The sequence below is a fragment of the Littorina saxatilis genome, linkage group LG17 (assembly GCF_037325665.1).
Source record: "Littorina saxatilis isolate snail1 linkage group LG17, US_GU_Lsax_2.0, whole genome shotgun sequence".
Lineage (NCBI taxonomy): Eukaryota > Metazoa > Mollusca > Gastropoda > Littorinimorpha > Littorinidae > Littorina > Littorina saxatilis.
This window is the reverse complement of record NC_090261.1, coordinates 48,916,928-48,938,188: the sequence shown is the minus strand read 5'-3', so window position 1 is coordinate 48,938,188 and position 21,261 is coordinate 48,916,928. Positions and strand designations below refer to the sequence as shown.

General features: G+C 43.2%; 1 protein-coding gene across 1 annotated transcript; it reads right to left on the bottom strand.

The window, feature by feature from the left end:
- Window positions 1-5,904: 5,904 nt before the first annotated feature.
- On the bottom strand, window positions 5,905-13,344 carry LOC138953668 (cdc42 homolog). The gene is made up of 3 exons (XM_070325553.1): window positions 12,935-13,344; window positions 11,853-11,911; window positions 5,905-7,278 (listed from the first exon to the last, which is right to left on the bottom strand). Exons 1-3 carry the CDS (start codon window positions 13,128-13,130, stop codon window positions 6,829-6,831), a joined length of 705 nt encoding a protein of 234 aa, XP_070181654.1. The 5' UTR covers window positions 13,131-13,344; the 3' UTR covers window positions 5,905-6,828.
- Between the last annotated feature and the right edge of the window lie 7,917 nt (window positions 13,345-21,261).

The window sequence follows — 21,261 nt, the reverse complement described above, 5'->3', positions numbered from 1 at the left end:
TATTTGTAGCGCATGGAGCGAAAATGTGTTGAAATGAATAGGGTTCTCCACAATGGCAGGACTTGTTAAAGATATGGAAGCGGCAGCCGCCGGCACGGAGGCGTCTGAAGATAGTGAGGAGGTTTGTTGGGAGATCGGGGTGTAGATCGTTCATATCAATGGGTTGATAGGACAGAGATGTTACGTACTGACTTCGAATGAGTTTACGGATTTTACTGTAGAACTCGGTTACTGAGTAGCCGATGTTAGTGTTAGCTGGGCTAGATTCTGCCGCTTCTTTGGCAGCGACATCCGCCAGTTCATTTCCCCGGACCCCTACGTGAGAGGGGACCCAGAGAAATGATACGGATGTGCCGGATGAGATTAACTGGTGACATATAAAGAGGATTTCTCTTTGTAGCTCTGCCCGATTTGATGTGTTTCGATGCAGAGCTTGTAATGAAGAGCGCGAGTCAGAGCAGAAAACTACCGCACGCGGTGTGACTGGGAGGTCATTTATAAAAGTGCATGCCATGAGCAAGGCAAATAGCTCGGCTGAGAATATGGAGATGTCTTTATTAAGAGTATATTTCCTTGAGATTTTGAGATCTGGGATCACAAAGGCGCAGCCAACGCTGCCGTCTGCAAATTTGGATCCGTCAGTAAAGACTTTTAAATGCTCCGAGAATTTGTAGTTTAGGGTTTCCTTTGGAACAGTAGCTAGGTAGACGGGGTTATCTTTTTTGGTAGTATTATCTTCACTGTCGTATATGATAGTAGGGGTTTCCTCAAGCCAAGGCGGGTAGGAGGGCGGGGGGACCCTGGCCAGCTCACTGACCTTCACCCCGCTATCGGCTAGAATGCGGTTTACTGTGTCGGATAAGGGTAGCGTTTTGGCCAAGAGTTGAGTGCTATGTTTGGTGTTGGCCTCATAATTTTGGTGCTGAGGAAAAAAGTCAGTCAGGACCTCGCAGGCAGAGTTCTCTACCGCGTGGGCTCTGACAGCATACTGAGCTGAACGGAGTTTTATCTCATCCACAAGGGGCAGCCACCCACACTCGCTGTAGACTCGACTCTTACTCGCTTGTTGGGAGAGTCCCAGAGCTATTTTGAGCGCCCTGCACTCTATAATAGCCAGTTTTTTCATGAGCGCCGGGCGCGTCGCGAAATAAGCTTCGCACCCGTAAAGGAGGCGGGAGCGAATTAATGCCCGCACTACCTCTGTGACACACTTACGCCCTCTGGCCCAGGATTGGGACGCCAGGTAGCGTATGATATAAAGATCCTTGTTGGCCTTATTGATCAGATGTTCGATATGACTGGTCCAGTTAAGTCGGGTATCGATGATAACGCCGAGGAACTTAACTTCTGAGCTCGGTTTGATAATATCACAACCTATCTTTATACTGCAGTTCCTGTACAGTTGTCTACGGGAGACAACAAGAAAGACTGTTTTATTTGAGGCTAGTTGGAAGCCGTTGGTGTACATATATTGACAGAGGTTGTCGATTTTAGTTTGGTAAGAAGATAAGTCAACAGTGTTGGTAACTCTGTTATGGCGTGGTCTATTAGTGTCTATTAAGGCGAGGTCGTCCGCATACAGAAGTACACTGGCACCGTCAACCTTAACAGAAGTAATGTCATAGAGCATGATGCTGAATAAGTTTGGCGCGATGATACTGCCCTGGGGAACCCCCATGTCCAGCGCATGGGTTTCGGACACCGAAGAGCCCACCCGGACAGACATCTTGCGATTGCTGATGAAGTTTTTGATGAATTGGTACATGTGGCCAGAGACACCGATTCTGCCGAGTTTTAGGAGTAGACGAGCATGCCAGACGCTGTCGTACGCAGATTTAATATCAAAGAAGGTTCCAAGAAGAGAATTATTACTATGTGCCAAGGTCTTTTTGATTTTTTCAGTGACGTGCACAATGTGGTCCGCACACGAACGACCTTGCCTAAAACCTGCCTGGCATGTAGGAATGATATTGTGTTTATTGAGGTGGAACTCCAGCCTCTGGTTCACCACACGCTCAAAGATCTTGCTGAGGTGGGGGGTTAGTGATATGGGGCGGTAACTGCCAGGTAGATTGCCCGGTTTTCCGCTCTTCAATACTGCTACTACTTGTGAGTCTGACCACGCTGCGGGGATAGTATCCTTTAACCAGCATAGGTTGAAAAACTGAGTGAGCAACTTAACAAAGTTAGGTGGTAGATGAGGGTTCTGTTAACATGGGCATTTCAGTGTAGGAATTACACGCAGGATCATGGTGCATACACCGCTACTCCGTTTTACAGCCCGATAACAGATTGGCTTTCGGGAACTTGGGGCTTTTTGAACAACGTGTTGGCTTATTACAGCTTTTTGAACAATCTGTCAGCACATGGAGGTTTTAATTTTTTTTTTATTAATCTGTAGTTTGCATGATTTTTTTCTATAAGTAGGCAAATGGATCTCTTTGAGCGATGTTTAGGCCACCATTGTACGAAGAATTTGTGTGCACATTAAACTTTTTTTTAACGATGTGCATGAACTGTACAAACAATCTGAGGGCATTTGACAATGTGCATTCATTAAATAGCCCTTTAATATACGTTAATATAGAGCGTTTTGAACGATTTGCAAGCATAATGCCATTTTTTTTTATCAATCTTTGGGCACATCTTTTGAATAATATTAACAGCTATTGTGTTTTCAGTGTAGCAATAGGGTCCGATATTTAGACGAGACAAGTATAATGCCGACGAGTCGAAGACGAGTCGCATTATACTTGTTTGAGTCTAAATATCGGACCCTATTGCTACACTGAAAACACAATAGCGATTATATAGCTGTTCTGACCTTGATTTGTTGTTCCAAACTTACAAAATGACAGTTTTTGCGTCGATGCGTTGATCTCAGGTTTTGATAGCAGACGCCGTTTCTTATGCGCATTAGTTTTGCGCAGGCGCCACACTGACTTTGGAAAAAAAACTCGATTTGACAACACAGCTGTTAAACAGCTTTTTATTAGTTCATTCGAATACAACAAAAAGAAGTTTGAGTTTTTTAATTTTGAACAAGACTACTTATGAAGAAGACCAAAACACAACATAAACGGAAAACTAGAAACAACTGAAGAACTAGGATGCAACAAGGGGAGGAGAAGAGAACAGCTAATCGCGAGCAGACGGCAGCGAAGTTTTCAGTTTGGGTGAATGGCATTTATACTTGTCTCGTCATGAAGCGAATTTTTCAACCTCAGTTATAAAGGACTACATGAATGTTTGTGACATGGGTTGTACATCAATACTTCAGAGGGGAAGTGGGGTATTTAGTGTGGAGTTACGAGATAAGAAAAGCCGAATGCGAAAGTTTGTGTCAGTCCGGGCAACTGACACATGCACACAAAAACGGCTGTTCCGTTTTACTCCCCTGTTTGTACTACATCTTTTGACTTTGGGCATTTTGTGGTGTTTAGGGACAGAAAATAATTGATTTGGTCCTGTTTCATCGGGAAGTTAGCAGAAAAGGGTATGCTATCGACATTTTTAAAGCTGAAAAACATTCCCGAGAAGAATTTCAAGTTGTCAGTGTATGCTGTTGTCGATTAAAACATCGTGTGGTACAGATGGGTAAACCGGAACCATGCGTCTTTGTTATTGCCAATATGCTTTTGGATATTGGCAAAAATGGCCGACTTCCGTAGCATTATGCTTTGATGATCGGAAGAGACCATCCAATCACAGCCCCCGAATTCCCCCACGTGTCCATCAGAATAGCTATATATACAGGCATATTGCAGCTTTTAGGCCAATTTTTGAGCATACAAATCTTATTCTTAACAATTTGCAAGCCTTTTCTGGGCGATCTTTGGGAACATGGAGTTTTGTTATTTTAACAATATCAGACATATAATCTTTTTTGTGTGTTTGTATACAATCTCTGGGCACGTGAGGATATTTTGAACAATGTGGGTTGAGCTTATAATCAAAGTGTGGACACATAGAGCTTTAATTTTTTTTTTAAATATATTGTCACATAGAGCCTTTATTTTTAAATAGTCTTAATGTGTCACTGTTGAACATTCTGTAGGCACAAGAACTTTATGAAGCGTCTGAGGGCACCTTGAATTTGCGTGGACATTGATAGTTCGTCCGTTTATTCCGTTGAGCAATGTAGCAAGGTGAGGGTTTGTGAGCATTTGACACGTCCATTTCATTACATGGTTGATGAATCGTTGCTTCCCTACCTTCGTGTTCGTGTTACTTTGGTTGTTTCCTCATAGAGTGATTCTGATTGAATGTTTTTTGATAGCTTATCTTCTTGAAATCTAGCCAATGTTATTGTTCACGAATGGAAAAGCGTAGAAGGTCGTGTGTGTGTGTTTGTGTGTGTGTGTGTGTGTGTGTGAGTGTGTGTGTGTGTGTGCGTGTGCGTGTGTGAGTGTGCGTATGTGTGTGTGTGTGTTTGTGTTTGTATATATGTTTATGTGTGTGTGTGTGTGTGTGTGTGTGTGTGTGTGTGTAAGTGTGTGTGTGTAAGTGTGAGTGTGTGTGTGTGTGTTTGTGTATGTATATGTTTGTGTGTGTGTGTGATTGTGTGTGTGTGTGTGTGTGTGTGTGTGTGTGTGTGTCGGCCGGCGTTCATCTGCATCTTGGTATTTGAGAGTGCGTCGACGATGTGACGTTCTTCCTGCTTCATTGCTTTTGCATCGTGCTCGCTCTTGTCATTCAATCTCCTTAGTGACACAGACACACACACACACACACACACACACACACACACACACACACACACACACACACACACACACACCACTCCACGCCTAATCACAATACATTCAAAAAGTCCAAGAAGCAATATTATATTTTGATTTTTTTATTCATAGTTTCGCCCGAAGGCTGTCCCACAGCAAATGATTAAGCTGCAGGCTATTGCACAAAACCACAAATTGCACTGACCCCGTTTAGGCACATGGATATTGATCAGTACATTTTCATCACCCACAAATCACAATAAGTACACCAGACTGAGTTCTCGTGACTGTTTCCAAAGGAAATAGGAAATATCACAAAAAGGAAGGAGGAAAGAAGATATAAAATAGAACATCTTTGGGATGTAGAAAAGCGGCAGACGAAGAAATATGTACAATCTTTGGGATGTTGGATATCTTATACTAGCGAACCGCACAATAACGCGTAGAACAAACACTCGTCCCTTCGTATAAAATCAGATCTTGCAGATGAGTCTTCAACTCCTTGCTAGATCTATGGACAGAAACATTATCGCCGATCCTGTATGAATGGATCAGTTGTAGATCTATGTCAAAATGTTTCTCTACGCCAATGATCATGTTTGTATTAACGCATTATAGTAGGGCTCGCCTGTATTTTCTTTCATATCACAAAAAAGCTTTGTCACAAACACAGGCCATATTCACACCACATTTGTTCACAATGCGTTTTCCATACGAGAGCAAACGCACGTCATTCATTTCTTCACGCATTCAGTCATTCTGCAAGGGTTAGTCACGCAAACACAAATCAAGGAATAGTTGAGGAAAGATCTACTTCACAGTTAAACATTTTTAACTTTTTGATGATCCCTCAAAGGTTTGAATTAAATAAAATAAAGGGAAAAAGTGTTATTCAGATTAGAAAATGAAAATTTATGAAGAGCCTAGGCCTACTAAAGTTGTTAGTAAAATAAAAGGTTTGTGGAAAAAGTGGGAATCGGAGATTATCTTTTAAAGAACTTCTAGTTTACTATCGTGAGAGCTCAGATCCATGACAAAATGACTAAAAGTGATTTGAGATATGAACACTTCATCACCGGTGATTATCCTTCTTAGCATGTTGGAGGTAGACTTAATGCGAACATTATGCTTATTTTTCATCAGTTGTGTTGATCTTTTGGTAGTCTCTCTCTCTCTCTCTCTCTCTCTCTCTCTCTCTCTCTCTCTCTCTCTCTCTCTCTCTCTCTCTCTCTCTCTCTCTCTCTCTCTCTCTCTCTCTCTCTCTCTCTCTCTGAAGCGATCACTGCTTCAAGTATATCACGCATTCATAAATATGTACATCAGATTGTGACCTTCATTAACATAAATTTACATAACGTCAAAGACCACGGGTGAGAAGGCAACACATCATGACTAAGCATTGTGTTCAGAGGTCAAAGGTCCCAAATATAATATCCACGGACATTACATCATTTAAACAAACTCGCATACAACTCTCTGGCACTCTTTTAAAATACTCTCTCTGTAGTTACATTCGCATCGCAATCATTCATCTATACTTCAACTGGCGTCCTAAGCATTCATTTGCTTCACATTCATTCATCTGCACTTTCAATATCGTTACAATCATTCGTCTGCATGTTCATCTGCATCACAATCAGCCATCTGCATTTTCTTTGTTTTCACTACAATTTTTCATCTGCATTCATTCGTCATTCACAAACAATCAGATCACAGGGTTCTGGAAACAAGCACTCAGCTGAAGTCATTCAGAGTCATCACCCGCATGAGTTTTTTCTTTGGTCATTCACTGTCATTCGAAGACGATTCACAACAGTTCACGTTGAGCCGATTTTAAGTTCACGATTGTTCTCGGCTCTTGTTGGTCAAGTAACTGACAGTTCCTACACTGTCGTCACCCCCAAATGTCAGTGCGTATTCGCACTGAAAAAGTGTCAGTGTGCTTTCACACCAAATGTCAGTGCCGAGTGGGCGTTCACACCAAATGTCAATGTCAACATTTTCCCCAGCGTGCGTTCACGCTATCTTTCAGAGTGCATTTACACACCGCAGTTGAGTCAGTTCAGTTTTCACGCACACATATATATCGCAGCTCAGTCAGTCCACGCTAACACGACAGCTGCTGACTCTTGTTGTCCATAAGGAGCGATGACAGTTGCTTGATGGACTTGTTGGACAGAGTACGCTCGCCGAAGATGCGGTTGAAGATCTTGTTCTTCTTCTTGCGGTACTTCAAGGCGGAGAAGACGACGTGCTCGAAGACCTGCTGGAGGCCTTCCTGGTTTCTGGCCGAGCACTCGATGTAGCAATCCGCGCCGATGATCTTGGCGAGGTTGTTACCCTCTTCTGTGGTGACCTGGTCCTGGCAGTCGGGGGTCCTTAGGTCGATCTGAGTTCCGACCAGGAGCATGGGTCGTCGTCGCTTGGTGTGACGCTGGATTTCGGGCAGCCACGAGTTGATCACGCTGTAGAATGACTCGCGGTCACACACGGAGAAGCAAAGGACGAGCACCTCGCTCTCTTGGTAGGTGTAGGCGCGTAGGCTTTCATAGTCACTCTGTAAACACACAAGAAAAAGAGAGGGGGATGGTTAGTCTTTGTAACTTTGATTTTTTTTTGGTAATAGACATTATGTAAATTCAGTGTTTTGTGTATACATACTTTGTGAAAACAAAGTCAGATTCAAAGCAATTACAGAAACCGCTTGCAAAGTACAAGGTGTGAAGAAGACTATGAAGAAATACTAACATAAACTTTTCTATTAGTTCATGCTGATACAATTAATTTAAATTCGTCAACAACGAAAGAAACAGGTTAGAGCTACACACATTCGAGAGATTTAAAAACAAAAGAGGAAGTGCATCTAAACACGGAAAAAAGACAACCACAAAAAAGTGTTTGAATGTCTACACCAAGTTGAAAATAGGACCACAAAGAAGAGGAAGAGGAGTGAAAAAGGAAAGGGGAAAGGAGACAAGTATACAAGACAAGCAAGCAAGGCGGAGGAGAAGGGGAGGAAATGTTGGAAAGGCAAGTAGAGAAAAGGCATGCTTGACATAGCAGCCACTGACGGGAACTCGGGAGGGTTGGGACGGGGGGAGTTTGACCAAGGATCTAGCTGCGATATATTCCCATCACATTGTCTTCCTCGTTCTTTCCCTTTTTTGTGACTGCCCGCTGTACACACGGAACGACAGAGGTTGCGAGGGCGTGGTGGCAGAAGCAGCACGGGCACAAAAACCCGCATTTTAAGCCCCCCTCCCCCCCCCCCCCCACCGGTCCTCTCCCCCCCTTCTTCTCTCGCTGCCTGGATGTCCAGAGATATTTTCACGATCTATTTTCCCGCGTTAAGCACTTCTTCAAAAGGCGTTACGCCCATTTAAACATACCACGCTCCCAAAATAGCCACCGGAGAGATCGGTCCCAAGTGTTTGAATGGAACGAGGGTGACATGGGTTACTTGAGTACCCCTTGACGAGTGAAAAGAGATGTTATCATTCACACCTCGACGAGTAAATAAAAAACTGTGATAGTATGAAGTAAAAGTGGCAGGTAAAGCCGAAAATTGGCGGTTGGGTTTAAACAAGTCTATTTTCGGCCCGGGCTAATTCAAATCGGGAGCAGAAGAGAGATACGGTTGTTTTGCTGCGAGGACAAAATATAGCACCTGTATGTAGGCCGTGTGGACCAAAACAAGTGGTATTTTGCATAGTTCACACAAAAAGGTTTCTTGTTCACAGCCTGCGAATCATCGGAAGTGTGATTTACACATCATAATAACACTATTGTTTGCACCAGTGCATTGGTGTGAAACAAGCAAGTGTAGGGATTTCTAGTCAAAACACTGCACATCAGCAAGAGCATTTAGCTGTCTTTAAAAGAAATCACCCTCAAATCATCTACAACAATCACCTTTCTGTACTTTTCGTCAGTTCCTGCCAAACTTTGTTTTTCTTACTTTCTCGTGACTGTTCTGCACCGGGTAAAGTTCAGTGCCTTGTTGTGATTCATGATTAATCTTTCTTTTCCCAAGACTGATCAATACAACGAAGAGAGAGGAAGTAGTCTTCTTTTGCATCTTCAAAGTGACGTCATAAAAATGTTTACTACGCGCTACTGACGAAGTCGGTGTGTCGTTTTGCACAAAGGATACTTTGAGAAGGAAATAAAGAAACCCTCCCACACGGTCATTGAGCTATATTCAAATTAAGAACTCGTGTTTAATCTTGCTTTGTAAAAGTTCAATAAACTAACGGGGCTTGGCTCTGCGCGTCAATTCAGAAAATCGGTCTGTTTGTGAGCCCTACGAAAACAGACAACTACCTTTGCTTTTTTATAGAATCGCAAAGAAAAACACACAGCTCACGGCCAATACAAAAAAGTTTACATCAGATGGGCTCAGATAACCCCAAAAGCTATGTGCAGTTAGCGTTGTATTCTTCTTCACAGGCAGTCGTAGAAAAGCGGGGAAAAAGATTAAAAAAAAGAAAGAAAAAAACACATTAACAGAACACTCACGGTCGCGGTGCTCTACATTTATTTAGGTTGTTTATTCTGATTCAAAAGAGATCCGGTTGTGTTTACCCGAAAGAAATGGCAACGTATTCACAGAACAGCTGATACTACTGCCGTAACTGCAAGTGCGTGTTTCCCCTATGGCTCACAGGACAGTGCACCCAGGCGGTTTGGCCACAATCCAAAGGGAGGATTCGCGGTAAACAAGATTACAGAACTACTAGCACCGTGCCCTAATGCTTGCTGTCACGTCGGAATGGCGGAAAAGAGCGTATAGCGCCTGGCCTTTCCGAACTGGAAGGAACAGGATCGTGGGTGGAGAGAGAGAGAGAGAGAGAGAGAGAGAGAGAGAGGGGGAGAGAGAGAGAGAGAGAGAGAGAGAGAGAGAGAGAGAGAGAGAGAGAGAGAGAGAGAGAGAGAGAGAGAGAGAGTACAAGTAGTTTACACACGACTCAGTAAATATATACATGTACTCTTCGTGAGCATGACTAAGGTAAATATGCGTACTCAACAACTGCTACATATTTCCGCCTTAGCCTAAGGCCGGTCACGGTCACGGTCGTGATTTCATAATGATAAAAACAAAACCTGTCCCACTGTGAACCCTCATCAGTCTAACACTCCTTGTATACCCTCAAGGTAGGTCTCCTACCATACATATTACGCACGACAGAAATCTGTTTTTTGTTTAAACAGTATTTTATTCGTAAACAGACACATGATAATATAACAACATCATTAAGAAGGAGCACAACAAGTTTAAAACTTATGATAAGTGCTCACATAAACATGCCTGAAATTTCATGGCGGAATATGATCAACGCACGACAGAAATCTGTCACGAGTTCCCTTTTCCAGTCCTTTCGCCTTACCAAGTAGAGAAATACAGGTACGATCGAAGAGAATCGACATGGACATAGCCCCCCCCCCCCCCCCCCCGCTCCCGAAAATAAACACAGATGGCTATCTATCCGCACTCTTAATCTTTGTTCGGCCCCACACGACAGGGGTGGTTGGGGTCATTATAAGCTGTAGTACTATACTTGGGCATAAGCAGTAGTGCTATCAAGTAAGCCTTCTATGCTGAGAGTTTGACTTATCCCTACTACAACCCCCCCCCCCCCCCCCCCGCGCCTCAATCCTATTACTTTGTCTCGTTGACCAGTGCCCGCAGTGACCACTCCCCGTGGGTCTGCGGCTTTGCCAAGATGACGTGAGATAAAAGTTTTTTTTGTTTTCCCTCTATCCGTATCCGTCTGCCTACACTAAACTCCCTCGCTGTGTTTTCGTTGTACCGCGTCGGAAAAAGAAGGGGGTTACGATAAATCATGCGCGCCCGAGCGTGAAGAACAGATTAGATTTCCTGTGAGGGGAGATGTACCTACACAATAAGCCTACGTCAGAGTGCTGCTTCTCCTGTTTCACGCTACGAACGTAAGCCGAAACTTAAACTGATTCGTCTTCAATGCTGCTGTGCTGGGAACACTGCCTGAAATCCTGCTTTGCAAAATCGATCAACTTGAGAGAAAAATCAAAACTTGACTAAATGTAAAAAGATGACGTCAGCCCTCTCTGATTGCAATGGCCACTATATATGCACACGGAGGTGTTTTTCCCCGCGGGTCCTGAAATCCCTTCCAATGGCTCTTAATAAGTAGGAATCAATATTCTGATTTCCAAGAAACCCGGTTTTGATTTGTGCATGATACCCAATTTCACCCTTCAACAAAACCATGACTGATAAATCATTATTCGGAATCAGGATTCCAAGCACGCCATCTAATACCTTTGCATGCACCATGCTTCATAAAGGAGCAATACGCTTATAGTCAGTTGCGGGTTAACACAACCGCAGTGCATTTTAATGCGTACGTGGCTAGGCATTAAAAATAAGCTTTAACATTCACAAGCCGCATATACCGAGTGGTACAACATTGCACCACATTTCATGCAAATGGAATTTCCACTATACATATATATCCGCTTCTACGAAACCGCTGAATGGGGGAATTGTGCAGCGAAACGTACCGACGGCAGGAAATCCCGGCCGAATCTACTCACAGTTTTAATGTCAGGCTTCTTATTTCTATACGCTATATCATGCTAGCAATATTCTATATCAGGTAACACCACGGTCTTTTTATCGCTTTGTGTCAGACCTCCCTAGAGTGTGAGATTATTCTTGGAAGTTAATACGCTAAGCGTGACACACTAAACAATTCAAATGACACCGCCCGTTATAAAATGCTGCGCTGCGGAAGCAGAGGTAGAGCGAAAAAAGGTAACAAATATGTGGGGAATTCCCATTGAATATCATGAATCTGAATCCAGTTTGAATTTGAATTGAGAGAAACTGTAAGGACGGGTGGCAGAGAAGGGAGGAGGGGGGGGGGGGGGGGTGGAGGAAGGAGGAGAATTGAGAGGATGCTGCTGTTGGGGGTGGGGGGTGAAAGAAGTGTGAGAGCGAGAGGAAGAAATAAGTAAGGATAGAGGAAAATGAAATGAGAGAGAGAGAGAGAGAGAGAGAGAGAGAGAGAGAGAGAGAGAGAGAGAGAGAGAGAGAGAGAGAGAGAGAGAGAGAGAGAGAGAGGAGTTATAATTAGTGTTGATGCTTACCTGGCCAGCAGTATCGAAGAGACTGATGACAAATTCCTGCCCTCCCACTTTCAAAGGAACTGCAAGAAACAAGAAAATACAAATAAGTACACGGAATGTAAAGGAATGCCACCACACACACACACACACACAAAAACGGAAACAAAAATGGCACGCTTGCACAACTCGAACACCGCAGAAAATGCCAACAATCAAAAACCCCGCTGCAGTTTTAATAGCAACGTTACACATAACTTGGCAAGAAGACCGAAGAAATATAATCGAATACCTTCTTTTCCGTTTAAAATTCCTACCCTTCAGGAACCGTTTTGAAACCGTTGGCATGTAGCCTTGCGGTGGCGCATACCGTGTATGACACTTGTAAGTACTCGGAAGGTGAGGAATTCCACAAATGTCAGGGAAACGAATCCGCCAGTTACGCTTTGTAGCAAGAACGCGCCTTGACATCTTGCCAAGATTTCAAGTTTATGCTGTACTACTCTACACGTGCACCGCTTCGCTAATCGAGACTGAGTTCTTTTCCGTGTGTGTGCCGAACACTGAAACTCAGCTGAAGAATGCGACTGCATCCTTGGAAAGTACGCCTGTATCTATATGCACGTGTATGATGTGTTTGATGATGATGTCAGTGTGGACGGTTTTGTCATAATGAAAGTGAAGATGGTTTTACAATACGGTTGACTGAGGAGAGAAAAGATGCTGCTTTTGCAATTTACGTAAGAAATGTGCGTCAGCCACAATTCAACTGGGATTTTAGAGTATGCATGCTTGTAAAGAGAATAGTTTTTTCAAAAATGCTTTGATTTTCAAACAGATTATACAGAATGAATGAACGAGTAAGTTGAAATCACAGTTTAATTTTCTTTTCAGTTTGCATTCTTCAGAAACTGATAAGTAAAAAAGAAAAGAAAAAAAAGAAGATAGATAGATATACACTGAGAGAGAGAGAGAGAGAGAGAGAGAGAGAGAGAGAGAGAGAGAGAGAGAGAGAGAGAGAGAGACAGACAGACAGACAGACAGACAGACAGACAATGACAGAGGCAGAGACAGAAAAAGACATCATGCATCATATAAAAACTTACCAGAGTAGTTGTCAAAGACTGTGGCTGTGTAGTTGTCGGTGAAGAGATGCTGGGTGTAGCTGAGAGTGAGGCACGTTTTGCCAACCATACCATCGCCAAGCATGGAACAATGGACGTAATTTTCACACCCCTCTCCATTCCCCCCATCCTTGTTGGTCTGGCCGTTGTCGGACTTCATGATACTCCAAGTTTTCATGTGCAGTTTCCCACGAAGAAAAACAGTGGTATAATCCAATGAGGGACTCAGACGTTGAAACTCGTCAAAGTCCTGGATCACAAAACACTTTTGACTGTAAGATAAAATTGTTTCAGGTAAATGCCACAGTATGACAGTTCAGGTGAACAAGTTTGTTCTCTATACAGGCGTTGTCTCTTCGAGCGCTGAGAGAGTTCTACTGTTGAACTAGCCGCGTGGTGAAGTTATAGAGGCTCCGAAATACACTGAGAAAGAGAATGGGCCCTGTCAGCCAATGAGAATCGTCGGCTGGGCTGGCGCGCGTGCCACCTAGCTAGGTACAGGGAAACAGTCTTTTCGGCTTTCTGTCCTTGCGGCGAACTTGTCACCAAACACCATGGGTTACTGTTCAGCAGGTACCCACTGAGCTTGCGTGGATTCAAGATTAGAAATGTCCCTCCCCTCCTCCCCCTCCTCTTCTCTCGTCCTGCTGTTCGTTCACACTGCGTCTTCGTGGATCCAAATGTTCTCTCCTCCCTCCCCCTCCTCCTGCTCGCCCTGTTTTCAAGCTCCGTTCCTTGGTCGCGATGTCCGCACAGTTGGAATCTGGTACGATCCTGTTTTTGCAGCTGCCTGTTTTTCAGCTTGTACATGCACGGTGCTTGTCTGTTTGTATACATGTCTCTTCAGTGTATTTGGCTGTTCTTACTTCGTATAATTTTTGTTATTGTTTTAATAATATGTTTATGGTTGTTGTCATAATTATGTTGTTGGGTTGTTTTAAGAGCAGATGAACCACACTTTTTCATCCATTGTTTAATTGTATGGACAATGAATTATCTTATGTTTTATGTCTTATTTGTGTGTTCAGTTTTTGAGAGTGTGTTTGTCCTGTTTGTTTGCCTGTCCGTTGTACTGTCTGTGTTTTTGTAGATATACATTCGTGTCAAATTAATAGTGAAAAGGTGTTTTGAAGGGCATGGTACGCTTATCATTGTGTTGTGCAGAAGAAGACTGGACACATCAAGTAAGACAGGCATGCAAACAAACAGTCAAACAGATAGATGAGAGCTCAAGCATACACAAACACTCTGGCACGTAACGACTGAAGTACAGAATCACACTTCAAGTTCATGCTCCGACACCAGTAGCCCTCCCCCCCCCAAAAAAAAAAAAAAAAAAATTAAAAAAACAAAACAAGAAAAAGAAAGTTCAGATGCACTCAGTCAGCCTAGTCCTATTCAGTCTTTTGCAACCTCCAGCTGCCAACAATAACAGGAACAGAACGATATTCTTTTTCTGTTAGCTTTTCTTTCTTTGCCCCGTCTGTCTGTCTGTCTGTCTGTCTGTCTGTCTGTCTGTCTGTCTCTCTGTCTGTCTCTTTCTCTGTATATATATATACTAGATGATTACCCGCTTCGCCGGGTACCGGCTTCGCCGGAAAGAAGTAGAGCCGAATAGCAGGCTGCGCCTGGGACCCGGCTTTGCCGGGTGTACGCCGGCTTTACCGGCGCACGAAGGAAGAGAGATCTAAAAATAGTAACGTGCAGTGACCTTCTTAAAATAGTAACGTAGTAACGGGAATATGGATTGACGCCACACGAAGGAAGGGAGATCTAAACATAGTAACGTGCAGTGACCTTCTAAAAATAGTAACGTAGTAACGGGAATATGGATTGACGCCACACGAAGGAAGGGAGATAAACGCGCAAAACAAAACACTGGAGAAGATAAGGAAGAGTTACTGGGAATGGATATAGTGGATCTACAGAAAAACCAAAATCGGTTCAGCGCTGCGCGCTGAGAGCACGTGTTGAAATATCTCATCGATGAGGTTGTGTCCGGGGTGTAGCTGAATACGGTCTCCAAATTTGAAAAAGATCGACCGATAACTTTGGCCGTGCATCGCGGACAGACACACAGACACACAGACACTAGTCGTATATATATATATATATAGATATATCTCCCTCTCTCCCTCTCTCAACCTCTGTCTCTCTGTGCCTCTGCCTGTCTGTCTGTCTGTCTGTCTCTCTCCTCCCCTTTCTCTCTCTGTCTATCTCTGCCTCTGCCTGTCGGTCTGTCTGTCTTTATCCCTACTATTCCACCAATGACTCTTGTCTCTCCTCTCGCCCTTAATCAACTCCCTATTACTTATCCTTGTGAACAAAATCAAACGTTGTAACATTGATTAGAGGAAGAGACGCTACTGTAAACCCCAGGTCCCCGCAAAAATAATGCCAGCTAGCCGGTTAAGCCTGATATTGATCTACTTTCACCAAGCTCGCTGCATGACTGAAGTTTGACACTGGATTTTCGGTAAAAAGACTTCGCGAAGTACTAACGAAGTCAATTTCGGGCTCAGTCAATGAGTAGGTCAGTCACTGACTAAGACATTTTTTTCCAGTCAGTAACCTAGTCTCCCTCTATGCTTAAGCTTTACCCACGATCACCTGACGCCCCCCCCCCCCCCCCCCCGACCCCGATACTAATTGGACAAATCTCTTCACTCGGTCCGACCCAGACATTGCCCGGTTTCTCACCCTTTCACTCCAAGACTTGTGTCATCTGCACGGCTGTACTTCCCATGGCCCTTTCTGTTGTGTGAACAGACCCCGACCACATGTGCGTGCTCTTTTGGTCATTAGTATTTCTTTGTTAATAACTGGGCCATCAAATGTGAGGGGTGACAAATTTGACGACGTTTTTGTGTGTCTTTTTAGGGGTTCGAAGTAACCTAAAAATTAATGGAGTTTTATGACGTCAGGGTGTTAAAAAAAAGTCAGTGTCTCTGTCTCCACTACTGAACTTTCCGTGTCTTTTATTGGTTGTAATCATGCACGTGCATTTCGTGCGCAGTTGGTCACACACTCTGAGTGTGTGTGTGTGTCTCTTGAACCCTTTGGCAACGTTTCATGTCTTTAGTTTTTTTTAAACATTTGTTTTGCAGTGGAAGAAAACTTAATCCTGGGCAAAGCTCAGTTTAGATCAGCCTTCTCGGTCTGTCTGTCCGTCTGTCTCCAATTCCTGTCTGTCTGTCCGAGTACCCCTCCCCCCCCCCTCTCTCTCTCTCTCTGCTACTGTGTGTGCCTCAACACGTGCTCTGTCTATGATCTTCGTATCTTTGATTCTGTCAGTTTTTTGGGGGCATGTTTTTGATTTCAAATCTTATCTGTTTGCTTGTTCTCTTTCTGTCAGGCTCTTAGACAAATTTGACAACTTTTTTCTTTTCTCGGAGTAGGGAGTAACCTAAAACCAAGTTTTCTGACGTCAGCGCGTCAAACACCCACAGTGTCTCAGAATCTCTGGTTGTGAACTTTCTCTGTCTTCCTCTCCGACCATGAGCGTGCATTTTGTGCGCAGCTGTTTCTCTCTCTCTCTCTCTCTCTCTCTCTCTCTCTCTCTCTCTCTCTCTCTCTCTCTCTCTCTCTCTCTCTCTCTCTCCCCTCTCTCTTTCTCTCTCTCTGTCTCTGTCTGTCTGTCTGTCTGTCTGTCTGTCTCTCTCTCTCTCTCTCTCTCTCTCTCTCTCTCTCTTTCTCTCTTTATTACTATTTTAGCATCGTTTCATATCTCAAGAATGTTTTTCTTTGTACATATTGAAAATCCTTGGAAAAGTTCAGTTGAATCAGTTCAAATGCTAATTATCTCTGTCCGTCTCTCTCTATCTTTCTCTCTGTGTCTCTCTCTCTCTTTCTCTGACTCTGAGACTGTCTCCGTCTTTGTTTGTCCTTCTGTCTCTTTCTCTCTCCCCCCTCTCTATCTTGCTTTGACCCTCTCTCTCTCTCTCTCTCTCTCTCTCTCTCTCTCTCTCTCTCTCTCTCTCTCTCTCTCTCTCTCTCTCTCTCTCTCTCTCTCTGCGTGTTGCGCAGTAGTTAAGTAAGGACTAATTAACGGTAAGACAGTACCAAATGAACGTATAGTCGGCCTTATGCCGCAAATACCAACGAGGAAAACAGATAATGAGGGTGAGCTCCTCGATCATGGCTCTCATAGTCTTTCTGTACGGCAAGGTGAATCTCTCTCTGCTCCTGTGTGCCTGTATCTCCAAGCCTCATTACGTGCATGTTTCTGTCTGTTGTTAGTCTGCAAGTACCTACTACCTGTCTATGTCTCTGTAACCTTTATTTCCTCCTTCTTTATTCTTCCACATCATCCCTCTCTGTCTCTGTCTGTCTGTCTATCTGTCTGTCTGTCTGTCTGTCTCTCTCTTTCTCTCTTTCTCTCTCTGTATGTCTGTCTGTCTGTTGTCTGTTTGTCTGTCTGTCTCTCTCTCTCTCACACTCTGTCTCTCTCTCTCTGTCTCTCTCTCTCTCTCTCTGTCTCTCTCTCTTTCTCTCTCTCTGTCATGGACATTCTGTGTGAATCACATCTCTACACGTCTGTTTGTGTGACAGTGTATATGGCTGTCTGCATGTCAGTGTGTCTGTCTGTCTGTATTCCTTTCTGTTTCTCCCCCTGCCCACCATATTGCAACTTGACCTAGATTACAACAGAAGAAAGGCGTCAGCTCCGGCCTCATTTTCGCTTTTTGTGTGTATATCATTCCGCGTTCCACAATGCAAGCTGAGGCATTGACTGACAAAACGGATTTTCTCTTACCCTAGTTGAAAGAAGAGTGAAAAATACAGATAGACAGGCTGTTATAATGGCCCCACCTTCGACCTGGTTTACTTTTCTCTGGAGCAATTTCTTTGCTTTTTCAGGTCACGATTGATGCCCATATAACTGGAAACCCAGGGCTTGCACATGTGGCACACATTCCGACCTGCTTCTGTGTGAATTAAGAGTTCACCTGCTCTACAATGGTTGTGAAGCGTGAAAAAAAGACAGAACCCCCCCAAAAAAACACATACATCTTTGAAGTGATTTCTGGGGCAATCTTTTCGGGATGGTAGCTGGAGGTCATTATTTCTGCGGTAGCTGGAGTGGTCATTATTTCTGCGCAGTGGGTGTTGAGAGTTCTACACAGCCTGCTAAGAATACCACATAATGACAGGTAGTGTAGGCGGAAAGAGCTAGTATACAATGACGGACTGTAGACACACTCCGACGCAACCGGTCACGGATAAGTTTTTCTTCCGTCATATACGACACAAAGATAATAAAACCAGAACAGGACAGTGGGCAGATAAAGAGGCGAAACAAATATACAGTTTACGGACCTAGCTACTGTTTTGCAACCGGTCACGGCACACATTTCCTCCTTTCTATAACCCCCCCCCCCCCCCCAAGGTCAAAAAGTGGAACCGATCAGTATATCTGGGCAGATAAAGCATTTAACATAGCTAACATCGATCACTAAAATGTTCTAGTTTTGCAATCATAATTATAATTCTGAAAGCAATTAGTAGACATGTGGTTTTATCATTTCAGATGTGTTCAAATTCCAAAGCTATACTGTCAACAAAGGGCCAACTTCATGTGGAGGATCATTGAAGACATTTTGGTTTTAAATGTCTCACACCTTGATTGTGACACGTCCTCCGAAAGCGGCATATGGCTGCCTAAATGGCGGAGTAAAAACGGTCATACACGTAAAAATCCACTCGTGCAAAAACACGAGTGTACGTGGGAGTTTCAGCCCACGAACGCAGAAGAAGAAGAAGATTGTGACACGGTGATGGCATCTAGAATGTCGTATAGGCAATGGCTAATGAAAGAGGAACACTATAAGGTACAGCTACAGGTTCTCCAAAAACACTAGGTTCGTATTGCATTATCTTTTTGAGTCGGAGAGCGTTCATCCTTTCATCTTACTAACTAAAAAAGAAATGGCGACACAGAAGAAAAGTAAAAACTGAAAAGCCTGCAGTGTGTTTAGCCAAACTTGCACTATGTTGTTTGGACAAAAAAGAATGAGAATCTTCCAACAAGAAGCTTAGTTATCTTGAAGGGGTTTTCATGGACAGGTTTAAATCATAATCTCCAGGTTTTCAACAACACACTGTTATCAGGGGTGGTAAGCATAAAGACGGATAAAGAGCAAAGATTACAAAGATAAGCAGGATTTCGATGATAAAGTTTGTTATCTGACCAACACTGAGGCTTGCGATCAGTGACAACAAGCCACACAGGTAAGCGGAGAACAAAAACCTAGCAGGAAGTTAAAAGCTTTGACAGTTTTTCATATATACTGAAAGGCATAAATTCTGCAAATAGTGCATTGAACGATTTTGCTCTCAAACGAAAATCAGATTGAACCTGTAATTTGTAGTTGACATCTTGAGTGTTGGAGCAAATGTTTCACGCTGTCAGCGTGCGCTTTGCAGTATTGCTGATCCAGCCACAGCTCACTGTGCTAATAAAGACAATGGGCTGAACGGGAGACAATAACGTAAAAAAGATAGTGTATGGCCCTATAAAATGCAACTGGCTGTTTGGCTGTATCCAGATATCGCAATCATGCCACGACTTGATGAAGGAGAGAGACAGCAAGCGATTGGAATGCTTAAAGCTGGCCAAAGCATTGAACGTGATGAACACTGAACGTTTTCCGAAATCATTGCGCTTGGACTCAGTCACCTTTTTTGAAAAATTGTCATTTCATGATGTTCTATTCAAAATCAATTAAGCGAAGGTTTATAAACACTAAAATGGCCAATAAATAAAATATTCAAACATTGAAAACATTCACCACTGAGTTGATTTTTTGTGATTTTTTAAAGTTCCGTTTGCGGAATTTATGCCTCTCGGTATATTTGCACAATCAAGATTTTAGATTACTTACATACACATACACACTCACACATACAGAGATATAGGCGGACAGACACAAGGACGGGCGGACCAACGGACAGACGAACAAACAGACAATCAAAACATGTTACAACGACGACGACGCTGACACATGTTGGTATGTGTCCAAGTGGAAGGTGTCATCACATGTAAAAGCTGAGACGTATATCTGTGATGGATGACCTGTTTACAAGGTAACTAAGGAAAGCATCTCTAAATTCTAAGCCAACAATTCGTCAACGTAAGCCTCGTTGCAACTTTGCGGATTAGTTCGCTGTGTCTTCCTTTGCTTAATAAACACAATTCGTCAACGTAAGCCTCGTTGCAACTTTGCAGATTAGTTCGCTGTGTCTTCCTTTGCTTAATAAACACAATTCGTCGCAGTAAGCCTCGTTGCAACTTTGCGGATTAGTTCGCTGTGTCTTCCTTTGCTTAATAAACCCAATTCGTCAACGTAAGCCTCGTTGCAACTTTGCAGATTAGTTCGCTATGTCTTCCTTTGCTTAATAACCACAACGACACAGAACACACAATTTTACATCCACAACAAACACACAGTACTGTATCAAGTTTTCAAATGTAAAAGTTGAGTACTAAGAAGCTTACGCCAAAAACGCTTTCAACGTTTTAAACTCAAACTGAAACAGGTCGGATTTCATCCGAACTTTTGTGTATACACCGATTGCGTAAAAAAAATGTCCCAATTTTACGGGGAGGGAAAACACTGGTTCACCAAACGGGCATAAGCACTTGTACTTATCTCTAAAGGTACCCAGGACTTCTAAGTAAACACTATTGGGGTCATAAGTGTTCACACGCTGAAGGTGTATGTTTGATAAGAAACATTCAAAGCCACATTGTTTTCCAAGACACTTGATTTTTTCAAATTCGTAGTTTATGATACCAAATAATGCGGCCATGTTCTCGACCGCTGAAAAAAGTAATCCTCCATTTTTCTCTCTCTATAACATGTGTAAGTTATCAGTAAAATGAACACAAAAACCTAACGCAAAGTAAACCCACTCGCACTCAAATCCATCTGAAGGTGCGTTCAAGAATAATAATTCTAAAATGCGATGGAACAGTCAGTCCATTCAGTCGAGTTAGTCGGTCAGTCGAGCGCAAACACGATCAAATTGATCATGTCTTGTTCTGAGACTTTTGCTAAACAATTAATTATCAACGAAACAGTCATCCCAACGACCCGTTCGCGCGCAAAAAGTGAACCATGGAACTAGCCCATCCTGAACTCAGGTCAAAATGAGTTCGGCTCATTCTCTCCCTGACCGGACGCGACCACAGAACTTATATTAACTAATATAACTAATAATAAGTTCTGTGGACGCGACAGTCCCACGAGAATCTATCAAAACTAGGAATACAGAGTTATCTCCCATATGTTTTTCGCGAGCACTGA

Bases quoted from the DNA above. Each gene is read 5' to 3' on its own strand.
- LOC138953668 (XM_070325553.1), bottom strand. From the start codon at position 13,130: ATGAAAACTTGGAGTATCATGAAGTCCGACAACGGCCAGACCAACAAG. The intron at 11,912-12,934 runs GTAAGTTTTTAT...TGTTTCTTGCAG, and splicing joins AGTCTTTGACAACTACTCTG to TTCCTTTGAAAGTGGGAGGG. The intron at 7,279-11,852 runs GTAAGCATCAAC...GTGTGTTTACAG, and splicing joins TCTTCGATACTGCTGGCCAG to AGTGACTATGAAAGCCTACG.